This window comes from Anarrhichthys ocellatus, unplaced genomic scaffold (assembly GCF_004355925.1).
Source record: "Anarrhichthys ocellatus isolate YVR2014 unplaced genomic scaffold, GSC_Weel_1.0 scaffold9, whole genome shotgun sequence".
NCBI classification, from domain to species: Eukaryota; Metazoa; Chordata; class Actinopteri; order Perciformes; family Anarhichadidae; genus Anarrhichthys; species Anarrhichthys ocellatus.
The window spans coordinates 1,206,286-1,216,338 of NW_022280039.1; the positions used below are offsets into that span (position 1 = coordinate 1,206,286).

At 41.1% G+C, this 10,053-nt stretch overlaps 1 protein-coding gene across 1 annotated transcript in view; it reads right to left on the reverse strand.

Annotated features, from left to right (window-relative positions):
• Positions 1-284: 284 nt before the first annotated feature.
• LOC116384476 (drebrin-like protein A) overlaps positions 285-10,053 on the reverse strand; it is a 30,502-nt gene continuing 20,733 nt past the window's right edge. Inside the window, exons 5-16 of the mRNA XM_031849163.1 lie at positions 7,606-7,749; positions 7,240-7,317; positions 6,929-7,080; positions 5,976-6,030; positions 4,841-4,915; positions 4,566-4,677; positions 3,832-4,380; positions 2,888-3,298; positions 2,622-2,714; positions 2,371-2,504; positions 1,536-1,587; positions 285-1,421 (exon numbers count right to left, since the gene is read on the reverse strand). Coding sequence (XP_031705023.1) covers positions 1,285-1,421; positions 1,536-1,587; positions 2,371-2,504; positions 2,622-2,714; positions 2,888-3,298; positions 3,832-4,380; positions 4,566-4,677; positions 4,841-4,915; positions 5,976-6,030; positions 6,929-7,080; positions 7,240-7,317; positions 7,606-7,749 — 1,992 coding nt within the window. The 3' untranslated portion in view covers positions 285-1,284. The remainder of the gene's footprint in view (positions 1,422-1,535; positions 1,588-2,370; positions 2,505-2,621; positions 2,715-2,887; positions 3,299-3,831; positions 4,381-4,565; positions 4,678-4,840; positions 4,916-5,975; positions 6,031-6,928; positions 7,081-7,239; positions 7,318-7,605; positions 7,750-10,053) is intronic.

A 10,053-nucleotide genomic window follows, 5' to 3' on the forward strand; every position in this document is an offset into this window, starting at 1 on the left:
CTGTTACAATTTGAGTCCATTTTTGTGTGCTGTGAAAACACATTATTTTGTAATTGCTTTATTTAATAATAAACATGTAATGTCTGATGTCTTTATGGTTTATGTTGTACATTAAATACATTACATTATTTTTAGAATTCCTTCAAAATGCCTGAAGTGACATTTGCTCTCATTTAAAAAACTGTGCTTAACTTAAATGGATGAAAATAAAATGTCCATCACAGTGTGTTTGGTTGTAAAACCTGTAAATGTGAAGAAGAAAACAAGAGACAAACACTTTAAAGTTTGAGTTTGTAGACGCTATATATTTGTAAGTTTAGAGTAAATACAAAGAACATATATATATATACCATCAAACAAGCGTAAAACATACAAATATGTATAGAAAATGAGAAGATCTTTGCAGTTTTTATACATTCTTATATACAGTGTAGATTAGGATATAACAGAAGATTAAAATATGAAGATTTTTATAACATCTGTGTAAACACAAAACTTTAATTTCTTAAAATTCTAGACAGAAAATTAAGATGAGACATAATCGCAAAATGTATGGAAGGACATAACCATATGAACAAACTATAGCCCATCTTAACGAGTGATGGAGAAATACAGATGTCAACACAGTGACTCTTTCTACTGCTTGTTCCATCGTCTGTTTCGCTGCCGTTCAGGTAATTAAAATGTGCTGTGAGACCGTCAGTAAGAAAACAGTGCTACAAAACAACTCAGGAGACACAGGAAGGTGATTATAAGATGATGTCTGATACAGGTATCTTGATTATATATACCAGTCAAAAGCAGTAAATTATTTTTTTTAGCAATGCAACACAAAGCAAACGCTGAGCAGAATGGAATGCTTGTTATACGTGTGGATCAAAAAGACGACAATACACCAGAAGAATCTGTTTGTGTTTCTCACAAGAAAAGCAAGTTTGTGATCCTTTGTCATCGAGATCTGATCCCTCCCACAAACATTCCTGCAGTATCTCAAAAGGAAATAAGTTATTTTAGTCCAGGAAAAGGGTCTCCGCTATTATATCCAAGAAAATGAGGCTGGGTAATTTCTGCATACTTGTGAGAATATTTTGTTTTGCTAAAAAAAAAAAATCAAAATAGAGAGTCACACTTTTCTTTATGCTTTCTACAAAACAGGGAGTCACACTTTTCTTTATCCTTCCAACAAAATAGAGAGTACAAAGTGTCAGTGGGAGGATTAAGGTAAGAAAACATGCACAAATGTGAGATGGTGTCCCTGAGTGAGTGTCATGTGTCTCTGCCTGTCTATATGGTCTCCACATAATTGGCAGGGAACAAGCCTTGACGGCCATCTTTGCTCCATCCCCTCCACCAGGCTTTGTCCACCGTTTCCACGTCCTTAATGATGTCACCCGGTTCAAAGGAGATCTCAGATTCGTCCTCTGTGGGAACCGCAAGACAACATGTTGAAGACCCACTGATCGCGGTGCAATTACTGTAAGTGGAGGCACTTTAAGTGCACATGCATGGCGATTACCTTCTAAATGGCAGCTTACCTGCTTGGTAGTCATACAGAGCTCGGACACACATTTGTTGCTCTGCTAAAACCTGTGTGGAGAGGAAAATAGAGTCAGATAAAAGCTGTAATGAAATACACGTATTGTTTCACTTAAATTCACGTAGGGGAGAATATAGGAAGATGCAATCACTTTCATGGAGACTTTCTTCAAATTGAATTTAATCTCTACGCTGGCAATATTCTATACATTTGTCAACAAAGCCCATTAAAAGGCAAACCATCAATTCATTTATCTTACTAACAAGTATTGCCCGTGGAGCCAAAGCCTGATATATCTTATTCCGCTGTGCAATAAACCTAAATTATTGTTCAAAAACTATGAAAAATGCATCACTGAGCAACACCTCAACTCCGGGTGACATGTTCTTTTTACTATGAAGAGGCATTGTGCTTTATTCTTTATCCCACATGTATAGTACGCTATCCCACTGCTGTAAATAATCACTAGTAATCCGAATGCGTATTAATCCACTGCTGAAAATAGTCCCCAACAAATGTACTAAACACTTCCGTTTGCTGAACATTATAGTAACCAACTGTTTTAGAAAATGTCTGAGCATTTTAAATTAAAAATTTTAAAAACATGTTTGTAACCGTTTTTAGAAATTAACATCTTCATTAGTAACTAATTAGCTTGGGGCTGAGTGCAACATACAGGGTAAAGAAGTGACCGACCAAATATTTAACAATATTCTTTTCTGAAATTAAGAGCAGATTCCAATTTTTAGACAAACTGGCTTTGTGCAAGACACTGAACAAGTAGAACATGCGTTTGTAGCTTGTTATAAGTCTGTGGTTTGTAGATAGACTACCTCTTGTCCATTTTCTGAGATCGTCTGCTCCTCATCCTCATTAACGTCAGCATCCTCTGCTGCGTTGTGAAGTTCGTAGCACCCGGTCAGCTCCAGTGAGCTGAGTTCTGTGTCCGATGGACTCAAGGATCGCTCTGAGGTAGACCAGTGTAAAAAGTATTCATCACAGTCCAACCAGCACAGTGAATGAATGCATTATCACTGAATAATCCTACATTGTAATATTGTTATAAATAGACGTGTAGCCAAACCTATGCCATTCTGACTCTGGTCTCCATTTGTGATCCCATTGGTTGACACGACGACAGTCTCATGTTTGATTACTTGACAGATTGGTTCAGCATCTGAAATAATGACTTGGTTGTAATCTTTTGTCAGAGAGCAGCATATTATCAAATGCCATTCCAACTTCTGGAAGGCTTTAGTACATCATTCAAAAATAAACTGTGTGTGACAGTGTAACAATAAGAAATGTTAATTAAGTCAAAATAGCAGGATACAAGAACAAGAGGGCTACCAGAGACTGTCGACTCTTCCTCTTTCTTTGAAAGCTCAGCAGGCTCAGAGGGAGTCTGAATGTCTTCTGATTGATCATTCTCCTCCCCATCTTCCTTTGCCTCCTCTTCCTCTTGCACTACCTCCACAGGGTCCTCCAGTGGGGCATGCTCAGCTTCCGCTTTTAATCCCTCATCCTCTTCCTCCTTGTCCTCTTCCTCCTCATTCTTTTCCTCCTCCTCCTCCTCCTGCTCCTCTGCCTCAGTCTGGACTGGTTCTGTGGTAACAGCACAAGGCTCTGGTTGCATTTTACCTTTATCTTCTTCATGCTCCTCCCCATCCTCTTCCTCTTCTTCCTCCACCAGTACAGCCTGCACTTTGTAGCCAGTGTCTGAGACCAGCTCAGCGTGCACAAGAGTGGCGTTGTTGAGGTCTGTTGATTGGAAAATGATATCATTAAAAACACAACTGATAAGCTTACATGTTGTAAAAGAGCCCACAGTGGCTGTGTATGCCTGTGGTAGAAAAACTGAACTATAAAGAATCAACAAATTGGGTTCTCTGGGCGCACAGGACATTTAAGCTTGGCATGGCTAAAAGTACGTATATGGGGTTACTTTAGGACTATGCAATTGTGACTGGACTGTAAAAATATTCTGAGCTCTTTCATTTCTGCACAACAGACCACCGATTCATAGCCCCCGGCCTGCTTTACTGGCTGTGTGGAGTAGGTTTTGGCAGAAGCATCCAAGTCACTTAAGCCTGTAATAAAAATTTTAACAACCACCACTTAATGTCAAACGATGAATGTTTTTGGCAAAAGTAATAGGCTCTTCTTCACATTGCACCATCCCCCTGATTTTGTTGTTTTGGGGATAATTACACCTTCACCACACACCTCAAACAAGTAAAAAACATTGTATAATCAGATCCCAATGTAATCATTTGTGCCCTGCTCCACCCTACCTGTGTCTGGCTGTGGTCTCTCTGGAAGAGGAGCTGTTGGAGCCTGTGGAGCTACAACAGACTGGAAGCAGAAAGTTACGTGCTCTGGCTGGGTTGGGGTATTTGGGGTATTTGGGGGCGACGCTGGCAGGGCCTCTGGATGTGACTGAGAGGGGTTGCTTTTTACTAAACCCGGGGACAATGAAGCCAACAGACTAGGGGAGGCGGGAGGTGCAGAAGGTTCTGTGGGTGATGGGAGTTTGGGCTCAACAACAGCCTGAAGTTGGTCGTTAGTTTGTAGAACGCTGGGCAGGGCCGAGACTGGAGGGGCAGGGCGGAGAGGTGATGTGGGCGGTGAAATGGGGGCTCTAGGCCTTTGTGGAGAGGTGACACGGCGGAAATCAGGACTTGCTGGGGGAGACGTGGCACGGTAGATGGGGGAGGGAGGAGCTCGGGAGAAGGGGGAGACCAGGGGTGAGCTGTAAGGGGAGGATGACGTGTTCTCTTCTGCTTTAGAGAAGATGAAGGCTGTGTCCGTCAGGCTGCGCTGGTATCGTCTGAAGGGTTTGCCTGGAGAAAAAGAAAACGGGTTTGTTTAGTAGTAGTTCAAGAACTGAAAGATTTCAAAAACTCCAAAAACTGCATGCACTGCAATCCAGTTCTGATCCTTGTTTCAAAAAGCTAGTCTGGACCTTTGAACACATGGTGCCATGTGGTACCACCTCCGTTCAAGCTCACACACACAGTATACGTACCAGAGCGGGAGGATCCAGGGCTGGTGGGACTTTGTGATGATGATGATGATGACAGCTGCCTGAAGAACTCCCTTGGGTTCATGGAGCGCTGGGACACTAATGCGGCTGCCTCCTACAGGTCAAGTAATGTTTAGTATAGGCAAGAAATTGAAATGATTAAACAGACTGAGACAGCTTGCAATGACAAACGTGTGGCCCATTCAGGTCTTATACAAAGAGTTATTTCAAAACATCAAGTAATGTCAGCTGTATGGGTTTTACTAAAATTCACTTACTGCTGCTTTCTCTATGGACTCGCTCCTACTAAGACGAGACCTCATATCTTCCACATGCTCCCTCTGCTGCTGCTCCTGTCAGTGCAGAAACACAGTGGAATCATATTTACATATTCACGCACACATTTTTATGTTTTTTAATCTCTTCATTTAGAATCGGAATATTTGAAGAAAGTAGAGGACAAAGCACTTGAGACGATTGAAACTTCTTGAGTGTATTGACATTGAGCCCTAATTAATGATACAGTAACTGTTGACACAAAGCAATACCTTGGAAGTACTCTAAGGCAACTGCAAACCCCTCAGTACACACAAGTATAATCACCCTTACTTTCACCTCTCACAAATATGAAGTATATAGTCTAATATAATGAAAGCAGTCTACACTCAACCAAGCTTAGAGACAGCCTCGAGTAAAGACTCGCCTCCTCCAAACCATGAACATGCATACAACCCAAAGTCCAAAACTCGTTTACATTAACGTCCGACGTAAAATCTTAGTGTCGCACAGTTTGAACATGGTAGCCAGAATCCAGGAATGTTTGTGCATTCAGTATACAATATAATAATTGTATGTCAAAATGCATAAAGGTTGTCATGTCTTGCTAGTTCACGCGGTGTATGCATAGCAACCATTCAGAGTATGTGTCAATGAATCAGTGACGTGTTAATTTAGGTTTAAAATGACATATGTAAAATACATATAAATTAACATTATTATCAGTTGTAAAGTCCTTTAAATATCTCATTATAAACCAAATGAGCAGCAGTGGGTACATAGTCCACTTTCCCCTGTACATTTAAATCAGTCCACTGTTTGTTCATGGAGCAGTAAATTAATTAGTCTGTGCATATCAGCAGATATTGTGGCAGACGACGGTGGTCATTACATGGTTCTCATAGATTACATTACATGGATCAAAGGTCGAGTAATGAATAAAGAAACAATTACAGTATTACAACATCAACCCAGTTCTTACACGGGGGTCAATGAGTTCAGGCAGTCTGACCAAACTGAAAAGTCAGAAGCCAGCAAGGCAGGTGTGCTTTTTGACACTACAAAAACAGTGCCTGACCACTTTGCATCATTAAATAATAAAAAACACTTCTTTAAAATACGCATCTGTTCACTCACCCATTTAAATTTCTCCTTTCTGCGCAGCTCTTCTTCTTGCTCTGCCCGTTTCCTTCTGTGCGACAGAAAAACAAAAGACAGTGCCATGTTACCGTTTCCAAAAATCATCATCCAAATGCTTTTTTTCTCCCATTATTAATGAGTTGAAATAAAAGATCTAAGACTTAGTCTATGCACACAAACAAACTTAGTTCAAATTGTTCGCAGCCATTTGTTAAAAACTGTGTTAGCAAGCACTTTTCCTTTGCCAAGATAATCCATCCACCTGACAGGTGTGGCATTTCAAGATGCTGATTAAACAGCATGATTATAACACAGGTGTGCCTTGAATAAAAAAAAAAGTCACCCGAAAATGTGCAGTCCTATCACATAACACAGTGCCACAGATGTTGCAAGTTTTGAGGGAGTCTGCCATTGGCATGCTGACTGCAGGAATGGCCACCAGAGCTGTTGCTGTGAGCCACCAGCTTCGCACAGCCATTGAAAAGGAGTGGGCCAACATTTCTCAGGCCACAACAAAATTCTGACCAACTCTACACAAGGAGATGTGTCGCACTGCATGAGGCAAATGTTGGTCACAGCCGATACTGACTGATAATTGACCAAAAAAAATGCATTTCTGTAGCCCTAGTCATGTGAAATCCTAATAAATGTTGACCTTTTATTGTGACCAGCCCAAGGCACACCTGTGTGATAATGATGCTGCTCAATCAGCATCTTGCTAAGGCACACCTGGATGGATGCAAAGGTGTGTTCGCCAACAAGGATTCTAACACATTTGTGCACAAACTTTGAGTGAATAAACCTTTTGTGTGCATAGAAAGGGTCTTAGATCTTCAATTTCAGCTTAAAACAAGTGTTGCGTTTATATTTTTGCTCAGTGCACTTTGTTCTTCAAATCTTTACAAAATACAGCCACTGGAGGGCACTATGGAAATAGACATTGTTCCTACCGCTGCTCCTCAATCATCTGTAGCTTCTCATTCATCTTCCTGTCCCTCTCTTCTGCATCCCTCCGCTCCTTTGAAACTCTTTCTCTTTCAAGGCGACGTCTCTCCTCTGCTGCACGCCTCTTCTCCTCCTCTTTCCTCTCTTCCTCTTCACGCTGACGCACACAACGGGAAACGCATTAAACGTTTGTTTCACTTTCAAATATGAATAATGACTCTCTTCAATAGCTTTCCAAATGCACATTGCAGTAAACATCCGTCTGAACTACATTTTAGCCACTCAAATGTGGCCAAATTGAGATAAGTTTTCATACCTCTGCCCGTGCCCAAAAGGAGTCTCTGTTTATCCGTCTCATCTCCATAGCAGCATTGGTTTTTCTGTAGTTTGTACCCTATATGACAAACAAAGGAATAGTGCACGAAGAGCCACACATTTGTCCATTTTCCAATAATGTGTTCAGAGGCATTTTTTAGTGTCACTGTATTATACTGCATCATTGTCAGTAACTATAATTAAAACCTTTTTTAAATTTATTTCCCTATTTTCATGGGCATGACTGAATAAACATACTAGAAAAATAAAGTCACCGATGAGGGAAGTTTCTAAGTTGTGTCACCATCTGTTTATGAAAGTCTCTGTCTCCATCTGATGGGTAGATGAGGTATTGCAGTAGACTCACCACTAATTCCTCCTTGTCCACAGACCTGGAGCTTCTTCTCTCCCACTGTGTTGGAGTATGGGCCTGGGCCTTGCCGAGCTCTGCTGTTATCTTCTCCTCTATCACATCCTCCACTTTCTCTGCACTAATGAACGCTTGTGCTTCCTGAAACACGGAGGGCAGGGAATGAAAAAGAGATGGTAAGTAAAGTAAGACCGATGTGAATTTAATCCAGCCTTACATACTGTATTAAAGCCACACACACACACACACACACTCACACACACACAAACACACGCACAACAGCTAGAAATCCACACACACACAAGTATACGCAGACCCTCAAGTGTTTTTCTCTTGGTCTGACTTGGAGTTATGCATAGTTGGAGCCAAACAGTTGTGCAACTGCTTCAGTTATAAGGATTGTGAGAGAGCAATAATCCTTCCTGGCTTTAGCGTGAGGACAGGAATGCTTGGTTTGGATGGTTATAGATGGCGGAGGGAAGGATGCAAAAAATTTTAAATAATAGATATGATAGGGAAAGTGAGAAAAAGAGGGTGTGTGTTGTTGTGGCATGTGTTTTTGCAAAAAGGCAGAAAGAGAGAGGCCCTCACTTAACATGCAACAGTTGCTCAATACCTGGAAGTCAAGCTTAAGGGAGATTTAGAGATATAAAAAAAGACTTGGTCATATTCAAAAACCACAGAACCAAGACATACTGTTCCACTGCAGCTATTTCCATGGGACAGATCGGTGTTAAGCATGAAACCATGCATGTATACAGGCATTTGTATGTGGCCAGGACCTCAGAACAAATTCCATGGAGAGTAAGACCAGGCTTGTTGATGGTGGGCCAGGTCTGTCAGCCTCCAACAGGAAACCACAGCTTTATCTGAGTGACAACGCTGACACTGACACTGAACAGAGTATTCAATGTGCCCTATAATACATGTCAGTACAGTGTATAATCCATATCACTCCAGCTGTCACTGCCAACTGCACACACACAGACCAGACAAGCAGCCCACAGTGCTGCCAGGGATGCAGGGAAAATCATGGAAACAGACAGAACCAAAATCTACAGCAAAAGCTCCCAGTAGCAAAACATGTTTGCCTAATACTGACAGCCACCTGGCATCCTCGTGTACCGTAGTTTATCAAGTACAGGAGGTACAAAAACTGCCAGGGTAGTCGATAGTATTACGGAATGGCAGTTCATTTAAACGCATGGCAATCATTAAACATGCACAGTTCAGACACCAGCGTGCAGGTGACTCTAACAGATTGACAGATTTGCATTTAACAGATAACAGAACAGTTTGCTCCCAGGAAAAAAAAAGCTGTCTATACGTTCTTCCCTGTATACCTTATGCAAATCTAGTCATGCCTTTTTTATAACATGATATGGCTGTGAATCATTCAGCAGCATTTAGGTGCTAAAGGCCTAGCATTCCTTTTTTACCATCTTGTTTAAGATGTAAATCATAAGTGTCAGAGATTAAATAACACCCTCCTCAGTCTCTTACCTTCCCTTGTATATTCTTTTGCACTTATTTCAACCCCTTAACATGTGTTTTGCTGTAAATGTAATGACTTCACAAGTGCCAATCTGCTAGCTTTAACATTTTACTCTTTCCATTTGAGCTCATAGTACTGCTTATATAGTAAACTGCTCTATTAAGGCAAATGTGTCATAATTACCCCTATCGATGCTCCAAATATTTTCAAGGGAAAATCTTATAACATCCAAGTGGGATGTTGCCTGCGAACCAACCATCTTTTTTTTAGGATTTGTGACATTGATGACCGTGGCGATGAAAGCCAGCTCTGGGTATAAGAATATACCCTCTCTGGGAGGAAAAGGAGACCAAGGTGACGTGACAATTTGAGAGTTACTAGCTCGATATAATTGTGCTCAACTCTGCACAGACTCTCTGCTCTGGAACTTCTTCATACAGTCTACTACTCAGGAGTTGTTGAGACTGAGGGAGACAGAAGGTGGATGTGGAGATACTGTATGTGTCCCCAGTTGAAGTCTGACCCAGATGGGTGATGGGTCACTTATGGTGAGCGTTATTATTTGCATGTAGAATTCTGAATTTCATTTTGTTACGCTGTTAGCTAAATTATTACCGTTTTGAACACTCCTTTAAATGTAAGAAATAATGTAAGTTGATTCATGGACTGTAATTGTTAGCGTTTAATGTTCCTCAGAGGGCTCCTCCTAAGACAGAAGGAGCAATAGAGGCCAATCATGAAAGTAAATCCTCTCTTCTCAGGTGTGTCAGGGCGAGATGCGAGAATTCCATGTTTACAAGAGACTGTGACTTAACTTCCATTTGTTTTCCTTTTTCATATCTGATTATATCAGATACTCTCATATCTATCTTTTTGTATCAACATCGAATGCCCCTGCACGCACACACACACACACACACACACACACACACACACACACACACACACAC